General features: G+C 53.6%; 1 protein-coding gene across 1 annotated transcript in view; it reads right to left on the reverse strand.

The window, feature by feature from the left end:
- Nucleotides 1-7,545: 7,545 nt before the first annotated feature.
- The window catches only part of RPH3AL (rabphilin 3A like (without C2 domains)), a 140,731-nt gene continuing 129,728 nt past the window's right edge, over nucleotides 7,546-18,548 (reverse strand). Inside the window, 4 exon segments of the mRNA XM_044921811.1 lie at nucleotides 7,546-7,593; nucleotides 9,133-9,162; nucleotides 9,164-9,279; nucleotides 11,798-11,911. Coding sequence (XP_044777746.1) covers nucleotides 7,546-7,593; nucleotides 9,133-9,162; nucleotides 9,164-9,279; nucleotides 11,798-11,911 — 308 coding nt within the window.

Consider the following 18,548-nt stretch of genomic DNA (forward strand, 5'->3'; position numbering starts at 1 on the left):
TCCCCAGCCTCGTCAGCCAGCTGATGGCAGGTTCTGCTGCTTGGAGCTTCCAAGGAGGACACGCCTGCTCGGGCCCAGCCTGGGCTTGACCTCACATTCTCTCTCACCCCCGGGGCTGTACTGACAGCAGAAAGGAGAATGCTTTCATCTCTCTTTCCCCAGATACCAGCTCTGACACCTCCAATTTCTACTGTGATCACAGTGTTTTCTGAGTCAAGCAGGGTATAAGGAAAACCGCTCTTTCCCTGGAATAATTTATCATCTTGTTATTTCCATTAGCTGACTCTGTTTGAGCCTATTCTGTGCTGAGCTGTTTGAATTCCCAGCTTGGAAATCCCCGGGCTGGGCGGGAAACGCCGCTTCCCACTCTCGGAGCGGATGAAGGAGGTGCTGCTGTCAGGTGGGGGGACAGGGCGTGGGATACAGGGGGATGGGGCTGAGGATACAAACCAGGGCAGGAAGCGGGGAGGGCTTCTTGTTTCTTCTGCAGGGGTGTGTCCTGGTGGAGTTCTGCAGGGCCCTGCTGGCTGAGGGCTGGGGGTGGCGGAGGCCTTCTGGGAGCCACAGCTAGGGAGCCCAAGGGAGGCAAAGCCACTGGCAGGAGTGGGGATGGTTCCAGAAAATGAGACCATGGCCCTGGACCAGGGCGCGGAGTGAGGATGCTTGAGGAGGCTGATTGCGGTTTTCCGCAAGGTGAGCATCCTCAGGAGACCATGGACGTGAGCACACCACTTAAGAGCAGGGGCCTCCGGTGCACACCCTCGCTCCGCCCCCTGCTGGCTGTGTTATCTTGTGTCAACAGCTTACCGTCTCCCAAGCTCAGTGTTTTCATCTGCAGGGTGGGAGAAATAATGTCGTCCTCCCAGCGTCGTGAGGACTAACGGAGGGGAAGTGTGTGAAGAGTGTGGTCTAGCCGCCAGCCGTGGTACGTGTGACCCAGATGTCAGCTGTTTACGGAGATGGGCTCTTCCCAACTGGCCTGGGAACTTTGCTGGTTTGGGCACTTGCATCCTGCATCCTGGGACGCCCCTTAGTTGTGGGGAGACCGGGATGGGCGGTCATGGTGGCTGTGGTCTCCACAGTCCTCAGGTCCGGGACAGGAGCCCTCAGAGCCCGCTCCAGTGCCCTGGGGAGGGCCAGAGCCTTTGCCCAGGTTCCTGCATAATCCTGAGCATCAGCTCACTGGGGCTCTGAGATCTTGCTTTGGCTGAGTTAACTCTGTTGGGGGGCGGGCTTAAGTTTCCATATTCAAGCTTTTGAACCACAGAGATTCAGATGTGAAATTCAGGCCCTTCTTCACCCAAATCCATCTGCGTAAGCATCTGGGCATGCAGGTGACCCTGGGGACGGTCAGCGTGGGGTGAGGAGTGGCTTCTATTGCTGCGGTGCCAAGGGCATCCAATGGGACATGGCAGGCTAGTGCTTTGGCCACCCCCGGGGGGCATGTGGCCACGTGCCACGTGCAGTCAGGGATATCCCCATCTCTCTGGTTTCACTCTCTCACCTATCTCCCTTCTCTGAAGACCTGTTCACTTCTGATATCTTTTGTGTGGCCTTGGTCCCCTGGTGAAGTGGGTTCTCGCGATCCTCTGTGATCAGCCTTTAAAAGTATTTTCCTAAACAAAGACAGTTCCTCCCCAGGAGGACTTGCCGGGCCAACTACCCAGATATTAGCAGCTGTGCTTCATAGGGACTGGTGCTGAGTCATCCGTTTAGACTTGGAAAGCCCTAAGCATTGGGAAAGGCCACGTTTGGGCTCTGTTCCATCCCTCTCTGCCTCCCTCCCTCCATCCCCCCGGTCTGCCCACTCATCCACCTGCCGGGCTACGCATCTAGCAATCGGCAATATCTCTTGACAGCTAACCAGGGATGAATAAGACACTGCCTCTGCCTTGAAGGAGCGGGTGGGGTGGACGGACTCTAGGGAACCCAGCCCTGCCCACCCCATCTGGAAGCAGAGTCCCGGCTCTGCGCCGGGGGCAGAATGACAACTCTTAGCCTTCTGTTCCCTTTCCCTCCTGAACCGTGAATGAGCCTGGACAGAGAGGTGGAGAGATGGCAGTCAGAAGGCGGGAGGGAGTGAGGGAGAGGCTTCACTTGTCAGCGGCTCAGCAAGTACAGTCAGCCTTAAAATGTCCCCAAAGAGTGTCTGCTGAGAGGCAGGGGGTGAGCACGCTGAATTATTTCTCCAGTAATTGGCACTGGGGAAGCTGCCGACATCCTGGGGTCTGCTGGGAGCTCGCCTGTCTGGCTGAAGGCTAGTCCGGGTCTCCTCCAGCTCCCACCCACCTCTCCCCTCCCCAGCTCCACGGTATTGATGGGGTGACCACGCTCTCCTTGGCCTTCTGCACAGGCAGCCCAGGGGTGCGGCTGGGTGCGTGCAGGTCGGAGCCCTGGCTGTCTGCGGTCTGGGCAAGGCCAGTGCGGGGTTTTCCTTTGGTCTCATCCCTCTCCTGCGTGGAAGAGCCTTTGCTGGCTCTTTGGATGAGCAGTTTGAACCAACTGGTCACGCAGTTTGTAAACAGTCGAATCTTTCTGTGTCTGTGTGTGCTAGTGTGTGCATGTGTGTGTGGGGGGGGTGTGGGGGGGGTCTATCTCCCCTGGCAAGGGTTTCTGGCTGGTACCTGGAGCACCTCTCCCACAGCTGGGCCCTCCACCTGGTAGCCTCATGCTGGAGGCTTCTCCTCCCTCCTGAGAGGCAGAGTGCTTGGGTGGGCAGCCCGGGGGAAGGGAATTGAAACAGGTCACTTTCTAGCCATCTCTGCCTCCTTCCTGCTGTCACCGAAGCAGAGAGAACAGGTCAAAGGGGAGCCCCTATGTTGGCAGCCCCCTGGGACTTCCTGTGCCCCCCCACCCCAGGGAGCTCTGGGGGACACACTTAGAAACCTCTCTATTGAGTTCCATTCCCTGTCTCATAGATGGCGAGTGACAAAGGCAGAGGCCTGGCCGCAGGGCCAGGATGAGGACCTGTGTCCCACGTTCCCTGTCAGGGGCTCTGGCCTCCAGCCCAGGTGGAGAGTTTAAGGACTCTCTTCATCAGGCCTTGGTGGAGGATCTGGCCATACTTACAGAGTGTGCACCCAGGAAGAACATTCGGGCCAGCCAGGACCAGCCACATAATTTGCAGGGCCCAGTGCAGAATGAGAATATGGACCCTTGTTCAAAATTATTAAGAATTTCAAGGGGGCGCCTGGGTGGCTCAGTCGGTTGTCTGCCTTCGGCTCAGGTCATGATCCCAGGGTCCTGGGGTCGAGTCCCACATTGGGCTCCTTGCTCTGCGGGGAGCCTGCTTCTCCCTCTGCCTGATGCTCCCCCTGCTTGTACTCTCTCTGATAAATAAATAAAATCTTTTTTAAAAATCTGCTTTGAGAATTTCAATGCCATTTAACATCCCTGATCCTTGGTATGTGACTTGTTGCTTTTTTTCTTTTTTCCCTTTAGGATTTTTAATCCTGGGATCCTGAAACTTTATAAGAAGGCTTGCTATAGTTCCTTAAATGGTTTTATTTTGAAGGATTTCAGACCTATAAAAATAATGCAAATATAATATATAATGAGATATTACGATATAAATGTTGCAAAACCATCTATCCATCAGTGACATTAAAACATCACCAACACGTCGAAACCCCTCCTTAGCCGGTCCCCTCTTCTCGAGATGTGCCTTGAGATCTGTTGTTTACCCTTCCTGTGCATTTCTTTATTCTTTCGCTGCATAAAATATATGTTAATATGTCATTTCTCCCCGTTCTAAAATCTAGATATAGACGGTGTCATAAAGCATGTATTTTTCTGCCATCTGTTTCTTTGCCCGTGGCTGTTCATGAGAGTCATCTACGCTGAAAGTACCCACTCATTTCCACCAGCACATTCCATTGTTTGACTACACTGTATCAGCGCTTATGTAGCTATTCTTCTGTTGATGCTACGTAGGGGGTTTCCAATTTTTGGCTAATAAAAAGGTACTGCTCTCAATGCTCTGTACACCTCTCCTGGAGCCCACTCGGAGGAGCTTCTGTATGAAAATGCTTCCTGCTTCTGCCAGCACATGGGAGTCATGTGTGGAGGTTTGCAGAATCCTAATGTCAAGGCTGAGCCCCAAACTGATGAAACCACAATCTCGGGGGGGGGGGAGGAGGGGAGGGTGTCGGGTATGATATGCTTGTAAAACCCCCCAGGTAATTCCGATGCCTGGCCAGTGGTGACTACCCCCGGCCCACACCGGTGGTACTCCGAGTGTGGTCCTCCAGCCAACAGCTGGTTACACATACGCTCGCAGCCCCTGGCCCAGGCCCCACGAGCAAGAGCCTGTTTCAACAAGATCTCAGGTGATGGAGATAATTTCTCCAACAATTTTCTCCCCTTTATTTTGTTTCTTGGTTTGAAAGGCCTATGGGTCTTACCTTTGGGTCGTCCAATTTTCTTGACTTTTTCCTCATATGCTTACATCTCTTCTTGTGTTTTACTTCCTGGGAGATTCTTCTCTCACCTTCCATCCCTTCTAAGGCATTTTTATTTATTTTTTAAATTTATTTTTTAAAGACTTTATTTATTTGACAGAGAGAGAAAGCAAGCACAAGCAGGGGGAGGGGCAGAGGGAGAAGCAGGCTTCCCCGCTGAGCAGGGAGCCTGACGTGGGGCTCGACCCCAGGCCCCTGGGATCATGACCTGAGCTGAAGGCAGACGCCCAATGGACTGAGCCACCCAGGCGCCCCTCTAATGCATTTTTAAATTCTGCTATTATATTTTTAATTTTCAAGAGACTTGACACTTCCTTTTTACCTTTTTAAAAAATAACACCCTTGATTTCAGTTCAGGTCATGATCTCAGGGTCATGCTGAGTCTGCACGGAGTCTGCTTGAGGATTCTCCCTCCCTCTCCCCTCACTGGTCCTCCTGCTCCATCTCTCTCTAAAATATATAAATAAATCTTTATTTAAAAAAAAAAAAGATTTTCCCTCTCCCCTTTGCCCCTCCCCCCACTTGCTTGCTTTCTCTTTCTCTCTCTCTATAACTAACTAACATTCTTTTCCTGTTTCATGGGTGAATATCTTCGGAGGGTTGTTCCCTCACTCCTTTCTCCTGTGTCTTGGAACCTCTGTTTTTGGTTTGTTGGTTTAGGTCAACTGTTGGTGCCTTTGGCTGTTCCAGCTGAGTACCACACAGCGAAGCTACTAGAAATAGTACATGCGGGCAGGGCTTGTGGACAGGGGGCGGGGGGGGGGGGGGGGGCGCCGGGGGGGGGGGGGGGGGGGGGGAGACTGGGCAGAGAAGGGGGAATCACCAACCTTAGGATCTCTCAGTCTTCTCTCTTCAGTCAGTTCCCCAGTGACAGGCTGAATAACATCTTGCCTCGGGGGCAGGTGGATGGAGAATAAGCCAGCTGTTAGCCAGGGAGGGGGCAGAGGGTCTCTCCATTAACCACTGCCTTATTGCAGCCTTTGGCTGGGCTTGGGGTCCCCAGTACCAAATCCTTCTAGTTCACCTTTGGCCAGCAGTAAACCTGGGTCTACTAGGGTCTACCAGGGTCAGGGAAGGGCCATGTGGGCTGCGAGGAGGGACCTGGGGATCTAACTTCTTCCCACCAATACTATTTTCATACCCATCCTAACTTCCGTATTAGGGACACCTGGCCCCTCCAAGTTCTGAGAATTTGGTGGGTTCTGCAAAGCAAATGGGCTTGTTCATGGCTGGCTTTCTCCCTTGGAGACATTTTGGGGAGCTAGGGAAGCTGACACTGAACGAGGTATACTCTTCTGTCTCCCAGTTTGCAGACCTCTCCTCTCCGCCGCCATCCCTCTCCTCTCTACGGCTTTGTAACTTATGCCATTTCATTCTTTCAGGTCATCCTAAAGGGGCTTGGTGGGGCGCAGAGGAAATACAAATGTGTCCAGTCCACTGTATTGAACCACAAGTCCCTGTCCATTTTATTTTTTATTTTTTTTTTAAAGATTTTATTTATTTATTTGAGACAGAGAATGAGAGACAGAGAGCATGAGAGGGAGGAGGGTCAGAGGGAGAAGCAGACTCCCTGCCGAGCAGGGAGCCCGATGCGGGACTCGATCCCGGGACTCCAGGATCATGACCTGAGCCGAAGGCAGTCGCTTAACCAACTGAGCCACCCAGGCGCCCAGTCCCTGTCCATTTTACAAGCATTTTCACACCTGTGCATAGAAGTTCGTACAATTCATTTTGATTATTTGCATGTATACTTAAATTTTTTTCTAAGCATAAATGGCCTTGTTTTTCCATTTAACATGAGGTTTGTGAGTTCTACCACACAGAGATCGAGCTCATTCCTTTCACCATGGCTTAGGGAGTGCTCCCGCGATCAACAGACTGCATTCTTTTCCATCCATTTCTCTATTGATGCATCTCAGAAACACAAGCGACTGTGGTCTTTGGACCAACACACTGGCTCAATGCAAATTCTAATCTTTATTGTTACAATTCTGAAGCATAACTTGTCACAGGGAAACAGTCAGTCTTTTTACCATCTGCCAGTGGCAAGAGCAAAAAGCCTAATGGTGGGGGCCTGAGAGCCCAGAGAGAAGGCCCTTCCAGGACCAGGTGTGAGGGACAGTGGGAGAGTGGCAGGATGGACAGATGCGGACACCAATACACACACACACACACACACACACACTCTCTCTCTATCTCTGTCTTCAGGGAAGGGTTTTCCAGAAGCATCTGCTCACACTCTGAATTAATTATTTTTCATGCCAAACCGAACTTACTGAAGAGAAGTGAATTAAAGGCTTAGGGGAGCCTTGCACCCCAGCTGGGGATGCAGCTCAACGCTGCTCTTCAATGAGTGAATTCATGGTATCCACCAGAGCCCCTCCTGGCTCCATAAGCTGGGGAGAGGCTGAGCAGAACCTGAGGAGGCTGTCACAGGGGTTCCAAGAAACCCACGCAAGGGCCAGGTTTTGACAACAGCTCCTGAGCCAGTCTCGTGCAAGGGGAGCATGCTGCTCCGGCTTTCAGAGCCCTCGGCAGAGGGAAGGGTGGACGAGCTACTCATCCCGCACATTCTAGGACCCACTGCTTATCTCTAGGGGCCAAGCTCAGCTTTGAAGGGCAATGTTCAGGGTTGGGTTCTTCTTCCATTAATCCAAATATGGAGAAAGCCCAGCCCAGTGCCCTCCAAAACTGCAGTGCATATGGGAGTGCCCCATAATGTGGGTCTGCAGGCTTTCTGGCCCAACCCAAGACAAGAGCAAACTTAAAATGAACATGGAGGTGGACTGGGGGAGGGTGCGGGGGAAGGACAATAAATAAAGGTCATGGCTGAGTGGGATGGCTGTGGTGGGGGGTGGAGGGAGGGCTCCCAGGAGAGAAGGGGCAGAAAGGCACTGAGTGGGGGGAAGGAGACTCAGCCCCCCAAACACTGGTTTGTTGAGTCAGAGGTCACGTCCAACCAGCTGAGGGCTCCAGACTGCTTGCTCACCAGACCCTCCCAGTTTTCTTTCTCTCTCAAACTCTTCCACTGGAAAGTCTGCTCCATGCACCAAACATGTCTCTGCCAGGGCAGGCAAACGGGGCCTTAGGAGGCCGTGTCAGCAGCGGGGAATTGCCCAGGTGTGCCTTTTGCCTTTAGGGGATAGGAAAAAAAAAAGCCACTATAGGGTGAGCAGAGGTGGGGTCCCTCCCCAGCGACAGCATGAACTTTGGGAATGGTGTGGGAATAGAAAACTTCCCTCAGCTTGTTCCATAAGCCCTGGGATCCCTTCTATGCACTGGGCCACATGGCCTCTCCTGTTACCGGATATTTGCTGAAGACCTACTTAGGGTTGGCACTCCACAAGAATGTTACACTTCACCCTCCCCCCAACCCACAAGGAACATAGTGTGGTCCCCACTTTAGCAATAATGGAACTGGGTGCAGAGACATCAAATATTAGGTTGAGTCATATTGATGCCAATGTCTGACTATTTTTGATCTATAAAAAGGCAATTTCACATGGTTGAATCTGATGGTTTGCCCAAGTTCACATGTCTGTGGGTGGCAGGGCTGGGATTAAAACATGGTTGATTCCAAACTGTCCCCTGAGGGGGATTTCAGGAGGCCAGAAGTGGGGGAGAGGATCCACTCCACATACACGGCCACAGGGCCTCCCTCTCCCAGAGACCTGCTCACCCGTGGCCTCTCAAATGCTCTGCCCTGCAGCTTCTTGGCACCATCGAGGCAGGAGAAAGGGGAGGAGGGAAGACAAAGAGTGGGTGAGAGCTCCCACAAGGCTTCCCCGTGGGGGGGCTGCCAGCACACACAGCCTACTGGTGGGGGGTGGGGGTCAGCTGCTGTGCTGATCCATGCATGCGCCGCATGCCCACAGGCCCTGGCCCAGAGATGCCAAGTCCAGCTGGGGCTTCTTTCTTGAAGGAGACTGGGGGCAGAACTGAGGTCCTTCACCCTGCCCACCCCCATTGCATGATGCTCCCAAGTTGGCCAGGTAGGGACAGTGGGCACAGCAGGGTGGAGCTTGGGTTCTTGCCCTTGGTTTCCACACCCATCAAAAGGGGATAAGAAGCCTCCCATCTACTGCTCCAATAGAACGCAGGTGGCCCTCAGAGGTGCGAGGGCAGGCGAGGCTCCATGCAGCCAGCTGCGGTGGTCCTGGATTCTCCCGCTGATTCAGGTCTGGGCTGTTCTGGGTGAGTTGATGCGGCTTCTTCAGCCACATGGTAGGTGGTGGTAGGTAGGTGACCTTTCTGAAGGCCAAGGACTGTCTCCTACCGGCTCGGGCTGAGCACACAGTTGGGCTTGGTGAGGACTGGGTGGCCTGGCGCAGTAGGTACTCTTGAAACAGGAGTTACTAAGGCTACTGGAGATGGGATGCTTTGAAAGATGACACGTTTCACAAAGCAGAGGTTGGTAAGAACCATCATTATGATTACTAAGAATGGATGGGGTGGTTCCCATGATTATCTGGGGTCCCTCTCTCTATTCACTGCAGGCAGGGGTGGGGTCTGGCTCACATCGGATCCCCCAGTGCCCGGCACAGCACTCAGTAAACAGAATTGCAAACATCACTAGCACTCTCCAGTTTGGGCGGATTGAGTGAGGGAAGAGGACCATGAGGAAGCAGAAGAGGGAGAGGTGGGTGGGTTAGAAGGGCAGCGTGGTACTCACCGGGGCTCTTTGGGTCTTGCCAGGGTGGGGTGCCCGGCTGCGGGTCTGCAGAGCTGGTCCTGGTCTCACTGGCCAGGCTGTTCTGGCTCCCCAAGAGGTGGCTGGGCCGGCGGGTGGGGCCCATCTTGGGGGACTCCATGCTGCCACCTGCAAGAGACCATGTGTGGGCTCTTTGGACCTTGAACTGAGACAAGGATGATTTCAGCCTGATAAGGAGCTGATCTAAAATCTTCTCATTTGGGGGGCGTCTGGGTGGCTCAGTTGAGCGTCTGACTCTTGATCTCAGCTCAGGTCTCGATCTCACGGTCTTGAGTTCGAGCCTCGTGTTGGGCTCCACGCTGAGCATGGTCTACTTAAAAATAAACAGATAGCGGGGTGCCTGGGTGGCTCAGTCGTTAAGCGTCTGCCTTTGGCTCAGGTCATGATCCAGGGGTCCTGGGATCAAGCCCTGCATCGGGCTTCCTGCTCCGCGGGAAGCCTGCTTTTCCCTCTCCCACTCCCCCTGCTTGCGTTCCCTCTCTTGCTGTGTCTCTCTGTCAAATAAATAAAATCTAAAAATAAATAAATCAATAAATTGAAAAAAAAATAAACAGATAAGAAAATAAAATCTTCTCACTTGGAACTGTAGTAGGTATCTATGGGATTGTCTGCTCAGAGCCCCTTACCTGCTGCCCCCACATGGCTGCCATGTTCTCAAGAGATCCTACCCTCTGAGCAATGCTCACTGGTCCAGGATATATGAAGGTCACTGCATAGACCTTCAAGTCAGTTCAGTAAAGAACAAGTCACCAACATGAAAACCATCAACGAGGAGGGGTTTTTCCTGCCTTCATAGAATGAGGGAGAAGGGTGTATATCTCCATTAACCCAATGAAATTTTTAAAAATGTTTATTTAGGTAGTCTCTACGCCAATGTGGGGCTTGAACTTGACCCTGAGATCAGGAGTCACATGCTCTACGGACTGAGCCAGCCAGGTGCCCCAATGTGTGTTTTTTTTAAGATTTTATTTATTTGAGAGAGAGAGCACGAGTGAGAGAGAGCACGAGTGTAGGGGGGAGGGGTGGAGGGAGAGGGAGAAGCCGACTCCCCAATGAGCACGGAGCCTGACAAGGGGCTCGATCCCAGGAGCCTGAGATCATGAGCCAAAGGCAGACGCCCAATTGACTGAGCCCACAGGTGCCCCCCCATGGGGTTATTTTTAAAAGATTTTAGTTATTTATTTGAGAGAGAAAGAATGAGAGAGAGAGAGCACATGAAAGGGGGGAGGGTCAGAGGGAGAAGCAGACTCCCCGCCCAGCAGGGAGCCCAATGCGGACTCGATCCCGGGACTCCAGGATCATGACCTGAGCCGAAGGCAGACGCTTAACCAACTGAGCCCCCCAGGCACCCTCCCAATGGGGTTATTAATTGCTGCCTTTATTAACTAAGGAATCTTTCCTCAGGTATAGCTGTTACTGAGCCGAGCCGAGCCAAGAGTGCAGAGGCGGGGCCTGAAATACTGGCTCCATCTTTTCCTATCTCCCACACCCCCCTGGTCATAGCTGAGAGCTGGTGTGAGGGAGGGTTCAAGAGCTCTGTGGGGAGCAGGGGGGCATGTAAAAGCTGCCCTGGAAACCAAGGCAGGCAGGTGAGTTTCCTTTATACTTTTCTAAGAATCCTTAGGCTGAGAGGCCTAACAGATCATCTAGTCCAGAAACCTGTGTCATGTCCTGCGTGGTCTCCACCTACTGATACTGACCACTTGGAAAACTGTGCTGAGAAGGATTCTGAGGCCACGTCAGGCTCTGTGGGAGAGTACTGCGATCAGCTTGTAATGTCTGCCATGGGCACAGGAGTGGGAGCGGAAGTACGTGTGCCAGGCAGTTGCCATCTCTGATCTAGCCTGAACTGCCATCCCCACCGGGAATTCCTTCCGTGTCAGCTCCGGCAGATCACCCCGCCTTGGTCCCAGAACAGCACCCCGAGGTATGTCCTTCCAGTCCGGGATAGTTATTATAAAGCTCTCTGCTTATGCACTAAAATCAGCCTCCCTGAAATGTTTTTCAAATACCCCAGTTCTAACCTCTGGAGTAACTCTGAATGATTTGGTCCTTTTCCCAGGAAGGCCCTTTGTGTGTTTAAAGGAAAGAAAAATGTGCCCCCAGGCCTTCTCTGCACCAGCCTCCAGGTCCCGTTAACTCTCATCCATAAGACAAGGTCACAGAGAGCTCAAACTCTAAGACACTTTGGGGACCACCTGCTCCATCCCATCTGTGCTAAATAGAGGGAAAGAGAGGCCCAAGAGGTCAAGGTATGTATTCAGGGCCCCACCATGGTTTCACGGAAGAGCTGAGCAAGCCCAAGGAACTTCCTACCTGATGTTCACAGTTCTCATCATTCACGAGACAAAATCTCATCCAGGGGATGCTCACAGGGAGCCTCAGGAGGAATTCCAGGTGTGCAGGCAGGTGCGCTAGATAGATCTGCCCTCCCCCCTCCACCCCTGCACATCTATCTGGGCCTCCTTTCTGTCCCACTCTGCAGTGGTGCTAATGCTTAGCACCCCTCCCCCTCCCGTCAACACCAGCTGGGGAGCCACGATTGGTGGAAGCAGCCACACCATCTGCACAGGGTGTGTGGGGGGGCGGGCCCTTCGGGAACAAGCAGCATCCTTGCTCTGCTTACCTGCCTCCCCATAGGGCTTGGCACCTTTGGGCTCCCTGACCCCCGTCAGAAGAAGCCTGTCCTCCAGGCTAGAGGAGCTGAGATCCGAGTCACTGTCACTGTCACTGGAAACCACTGGAAAGAAAAGACACCAGCACAGGAGGTTACCCCTACCGGTCACTACCAGCAGGCATGTGGGATAGAGGGGCTGGGGCAGGCCTCCCCTCTGCCGGGACAAAGCGGCTGATTATCCCCTTGGGTGCAGGACAACTGCTCTGAGGCTGGCACCTGGCAATGCTCAGGGTGCGAGGCAATGCCGTTTTACTTGGAACAAGGCACATCACAGGTACAAAATTTCCGGTCCTCGCCAACCCTTATAAAGCACTCCAGGCACTTGACATGTGCTAGCTCGCTGAAGCTTCAGAACAACCCTGACAGACAGGGTTGCGCTCATTTTACAGGTGAGGAAGCCAAGGCACTTGCCCGAGGTGGTAAGTGGGAGGGCTGGGGGTACCCACCGCGGCAGACTGGCTCTACACCCCGTGTCTGCAACCACTCTGATTTTACTGGAAGAAACGAACTGGGAGCCGGCAGGCCTGGGCGCTCATCCCAGTTCATCCAGTCATGTGCAGTGGGGCCTTGTGAATGCAGATGGGAGCCAGACTGATGGGGTTGGAGTCCCAGGAGAGGGGAGGACAGGGAGCTCTCCTGGTGAACACCCGCTGTGGTAGAAACCTTCTTTTCTGGACTAAACGGGACCTATATTTGGCTGGTGGGTCAACAGTGGGAGTCATAACACAGAATATATTCATAGATTAAACATTCTGTTTTAACTGTCAGCATAGAAATGTACATCCATTCACCCATGTTTTCATGGAGGGCTTGGGTGTTGCTTGAGATCAGGCCCACAGGGTCTTTCATGTCTAAGCTGCGTCCAAATTGCCGTGTCTGTGATCCCCAAGGGCAGGGTCTCTAAACTGGAGCACAGCTTAGAGACGCAAGCAAAGTGGGATGAGTGGAGGATCCTTCTCTGCTTTTCCATTTCTTTCTCCTGCTTTTTACAGTTGTCCTGCCCACACCTGATTCAATAGCTTTTTTAAGCAAGTAGCTTCTCTCAAGACTTTCGGAAGTGCTGGTTTTAATGAAAACAACTCTGCCCTTCCTGGCTCTTTTCATCAGTTTACGTAACATTTAATTAAGTGATGTCACTCTAATACCAAGTACGACAGCACAGGACGGTCTGGGATCACGGGTAAGCAGCTCTCACAGGGGACTGAGTCGGTGGGTGGGGTGTGCGTCCGTGTGCCTTGCCGGGGAGTGCAAAGTGCCGGGTCCTGAGGGAGGGGAGGAGCAGTTGGGCACTCTGCCCGGCACGGGGCCAGCCGCCCAGACAGCACTACTACCCATCAGCCCCGTGCCCCAGGGACCCGTGGGGTGGCAGACGAGATCGGAAATCCAATCAATCTACGCCAAGGGTGGCTAAGCTAAGAGGCTTCAAGTGATGGGCCAGGCCCCTCGTGGAGCAGTGTGCAGAGGAGGATCCGGAGCCAGCGTCGGAGCCCTGCAGGAAGGAGAGTCTGGTCAGGTAGGGAAATCCACTGGGGTATAGGAGCAACAGGGGCAGGACCCAGGCCACGGAGCTTCTACCTCAATCTAGGGCCTTCTGGAAAGCCTTTGTGCCTTCAGCCTGTATCACCTTTCGGCAGAGAGAGTCACAGGTCACAGAACTTGGCAACCAGAGGGATGGAGCTGGCCATCCGTTCCAGCTCTAGGAGATTCTCCACCCTGTGCTTCCATAGCAGAACGTCTGGTACCACACAGGGCGCTTGGGGAAGAAGCCCTGATGACAGCTTGGCTCTTCCCTCTCCCTCAGGCCCACATCCCACCAGCTTTGCCTCCTAAGTGGTTCTCCAATCAGTGGCCTCCTCACCATGGTCGCAGCCCCTGCTTAGCTCAAGACCTCAGTGTCTCCAGGCTGGACTCCCTTCAATAGCTTCCCACCCGGGCCCCACCTGCGGGCACCTCTAACTGCACAGAGGGGAATGCTCCAGCTAACATGCAAATCCTAGCCTACCCTTCATTTATTTGAGAGAGCGCGAGCACAAGCTTGGGAGCGGCAGAGGGAGAGGGAGATTCCCCACTGAGCAAGGAGTCTTGATCCCAGGACCCTGAGATCATGACCTGAGCAGAAGGCAGACAGACGCTGAACCCACTGAGCCACCCAGGCGCCTCCATCCTGCACAATCTTACCCAGGCTTCTCCACACGGCTGGGTTCTTACCAAACTGCTGGTCAGTATCTCCTCCAGCAACTCACTCTTCTCCTGGCTTTTTGTTTATTGATTTATTTTTTAAGTAATTTCTACACCCAATGTGGGGCTTGAACTCAACCCCGAGGTCAAGAGCTGCACGCTGTACTGACTGAGCCAGCCAGGTGCCCCTCTCCTGGCTCCTTTTGGACATCTCCTCCAGGGAGCCTTCCCTATCACCTGCACCTGGCTGGCTGATGCCCTATGCATTCTGCTACAGCCACTCTCTGCTTTCAGAGTGTGTGTGTGTGCGCCCTTCCCCCAGCAAACTGCCGGGCTCCTGGGGGGCAGGGGCCAAAGCGCACCACGAATGAGGCTGGCGCGCTTCTCCTGCACAGCCTGACCCACGTGGGTGAGGCGACAGTGATGTTAACGTGATTGTTCCCAGCTTTTCCTTCCTCTAGCTGCTCAAGGATTTTGCCTTTTCTGTTCTCTTTTCCTCCTGGCCTTCTGGAAAGAGTTCTGCTTTGGCTTTGTGGGCTTTTGTGATGTAGAATCAATAGGAGCTGGGGATTCAGAGGGGCTCAGGTCCATATGCCCCTTCATAGTATCTGAGAAGTGCAAAGGCCTGATTTATTTTGCAACTGCTTTGCAGGTCCCAGACGGGGTTTCTTTGATCATGAGTCAACTGACTGGACCTCACGGGTGTTGGTTTTATAAGCATTTATGTATTTTGACTCACTTGGTGACTAAGCACCAATCCTGGGGGTCCCCGACAAAGGGAGTGGGAGGTGGGCAGGAGGCAGCAAGCAGCTCCCTGGGTCTCCCCTGGGGCAGCTGCAAAGAAATCAGGGAGGGTGGTGCACCCCCACAGCAGGGGGTCTGGCAGCCTGTTAAGCAGAACAGAGTCCCTCAGGGGAGCTGGGATTGATCTCCAACTGGCTTCCCCATGTCTCCAGCAGAGATGCTTATGCATAATGTAGTCATTCTTTCGTCTCCCCTATGTTCAGTCTTCCTTCTTCCTTCAATATGCAGGATCTTTATAATTCTGGGGCCAGAGGGGAGGGGGCCTGGGGCTAAGGGCAGGGGGAGTGGGGGTGGGGGACAGGCAGCTCCCCAGGGCTGAAACAATGCCTGTGTCCTTGGGCGCTACTGTGCAGGTGACTAAGGCTGCAAAATACCAAGAGCTCCAAAGGAGCCAATGGGAGAGGGTGTCCCGGGGACTCAGGTTACGGTGGCAAAAGCTCGTTTATCCTGCTCCTTCCCCCTCCTCTCTGGCCCGTCATCTGTCACCATGTGCAGTGTTGGGTCACGCAGGTCCCAGAGTGACCTTAAATTGCAGAAGACTGTGCCACGTTGCACCGGGAGAACAGCTTTTGTTGTGAGGAGCAAGTCTTGTCCCAAGCGTCCCAAACTTGGAGGCCAAGTTCTGGCACCATGCTGTCTAGTCCCCACGTGCCTAAGTTGTGCAAGTTCTAGAAAAAAATAAGCCCTCCCCGAGTTAGGCAACTTAGGCGGTTGACTTGTTCTTTATCTCCTTTTACAGACCCCAAATGCCCACAGCCACAGAAAGGGGGAACAGTTCCAGATGACAACTGAGCTCACAAAGGTGTCACAGGGCAGAGAACCAGCCAACCGACAAGACTCCTCCCCTTGGCCTGTGCCTCCCTCCCTTGCCAGAGCATCCCTGCTCATTGTGTCTGTGACTCTGAGCTGGGGCCAGGCCTCAGCTTAGAGGTCTTTGTAGTGCAAACCCAATCCCATTCTAATCCACTGTAATAAGCTCTACTTGAAAGAAAGAAGCCGGCAGTGTCCATGCCTGGCCTTGGCATTTACTGTCAGTGGGGAAGAAACACACCAAGAAGACCCTGCTGAGAATGTCCCTGGGCAGGACCCAGGGCAAACACCATTTTCTCCGGCAGCAATGGAAGAAGTTTTTCTTCTTCCTCCCCCTCCGACTGTCACCATAAAACCCACATCTTGGCTAATTTGCCATTCGATTGCCAATTGCCACCTTTCTTGTCGCCCAGCAGCTGTGATCGTGAATCTTCCAAGTCTATTAAAGAAGCTTTGAGGCTCATCAATCTTTTGGCCCTTGCTCTTCCATCCTCAACAAAACACTCTGTGTGTCTGAAGGCTGATTTCTCCCTTCTAATTCCCCCCAAGACAGTCTAGGATGGCTTGGTGATGAGTGCTTGTATTCAGCCCACGCCTGATTTTGCAGATCGAAGATGGGAAAACACTAGGGAGAAGACTGTCCCACTCATCTTCCCAAGGAGGAGGAGTCACCAAATGGACTCACCTGGGCTCTGCCAGGAGGCAGGGAGGAGGGGGCGCCTCCCCCACCCCAGCGGCCTGAGACCTGGGACCCCTTGCTTGGGGAGCTGGCATCCCTGAGACTTTCCCATCATGCCCCAGAAGGGCTGCCCCACTCTGCTCAGCTCTCCTCCTCAGCAGCGGCTAGCCCCAGCGCCAGCCATGCCCACTTCTCTGGGGATAGGCCAGCTTTTCTTTTTTTTTTTTTCCCTGGCTCACTCTTAGATGGGTTTGCAATTTGACTGTCACCATGGAAACTCAAGAGTTTTGGTACATGAAGGTGGGGGGAAGTCTTCCCTTTTGGAAAGTCTCTCCTGACTGCCTCAAAGGACACATGTAGCAGCTGCCGTCCTGTGAAGACACCTTGCCTGGGATGGTCCAGGTGACAGGCAGGATGCTGGCCACTTGACCTCACAGCACTGCATTGGGATTCGGGGGGACCTAGCTCCTGGCTCTTCTCTGCCACCACCTGTCTTTGTGACCCTGGACATCTCTCAGGGCTTTATCACAGAGAGACCAATCTGGACAGCTACTCGGTCTGAACCCTAGGATTCAACCTCAGGTTGGCTCTGTTTCATCAGCGGAGAGTGCCCGGGGTCCCTCTCTGGCTGAGAGGTGGGGAGATGTGACTTCTGGGTCACAACATCCGCCTGCTGGCGCAAGGACAGCCCGTGAGCCTGGGAGGCTTCCAAAGCCCCCAGAAACGATGGGAATTAGAGAGGAAGAGAGATATTTTCAGCAAACATTCTGCCAAGGCAAGGCAGATGGTGGAAAATTTTGCATACTAAAACCAAAATAAATTTTTTTTTAATGTAAAGGGAAGATGATAAAGCCCCAGGGAATGCATAGACATCCCCAATTAGCCTTACCCTGCCTACCAGGCTGCAGAGGGCAGTGGCAGAACTGTCCCCACTGGGACAGGTGAGGGCTGTCTCACCTGCAGAGAGGGCCAGGCCTGCAGCCTGAAATCCCACTGAGACGCCTCCCAAGTCTGGGGCTCTGTTTGATGGTCGCAGGTGGGAGGTATGGGGTGGTGAAGGGGCACTGGCTCTGCTGGATCTTTTTTTTGTTGTGAGCATCCTTGAGGTAACTTGGGTGGTGTCTGGCACATAGGAGGAGCTTTTTGCTTGAGGGGCTCCTCCTGAACTCATGGCCCACACCACGAGGTGCAGGGCTGGCTTCTGGGGTCACAGCATTTGGTGCCAGGGCCAACCTCACAGGGGCGGGCTTGCCTTCTCTGGGGGGCGTGGATTCCTAGGTTGTGCTGGAGGCACGAGATGGCTTCAGGGGCCATTTGCAGGCTGAGCTGGGATTTGAGCTGAGGTCTAGCTCCTGCTGAGACCTCTGCTCTTTCCTCCCCTCCCAGCAGGCAGGGCACCCGGCAGTCTGGCCTCGTCCTCCCCTCTGAGCTCTGCTCCCTCAGAGTCTTCCCCTCCAGGCGGGCCAGTTCCTCCCCAGTCTCCCCAACACACCCTTTCTGGGTTTCTCTCCGGGCCTTTCCCGCCAGAGGCAGGCGCTGCAATGTGAGAGACTTCTAGCTCCCTCCCCACATCCGGGGTCTGGCCCTGGCTCTGCCTTGGACACTCCTGGGCAGAGACCTTCATTTCCCCGAGCCTCAATCTGCTCATATGTGAAACACAGACAGGAGCAACCCCAAGGCAATAAGATCAAGTAGTACAAAAGGCACTGCAAGTTCAAAATGCTATGCAGAGGGGTGCCTGGGTGGCTCAGTTGATAAGCGTCTGCCTTCGGCTCAGGTCATGATCCCAGTGTCCTGGGATCGAGCCCCGCATCGGGCTCCCTGCTCCGCGGGAAGCCTGCTTCTCCCTCTCCCACTCCCCCTGCTTGTGTTCCCTCTCTCGCTGTGTCTCTGTCAAATAAATAAATAAAATCTTAAAAAAAAAAAATGCTAAGCAGGCCTGTAAATATTTTTAAAAATTCGATTCCAGTTCATCCTCCAGGAACCCATCTAAATTGTGCCTCTACCAAAAAGTGTCTCCAGCCTCGGGGGAAAGAGTGATGGGAGACAGGCCCTTCCTCCATCTCCCCATGACTGCTGGGGCAGCTCTTCTGGCCCCTCACACACTGCCAGGCATTGCATTTTTTTTCCTATGAATGCCTGCCTTGATTTCCCCAGCTGTCCCAGGAACCACGTGAGGGCGGGGCCCTGTCTCAATCTGCATCTGGTTCCTTTCCTTGGCCCCCAGCA

This window comes from Neomonachus schauinslandi, chromosome 15 (genome assembly GCF_002201575.2).
Source record: "Neomonachus schauinslandi chromosome 15, ASM220157v2, whole genome shotgun sequence".
NCBI lineage: Eukaryota > Metazoa > Chordata > Mammalia > Carnivora > Phocidae > Neomonachus > Neomonachus schauinslandi.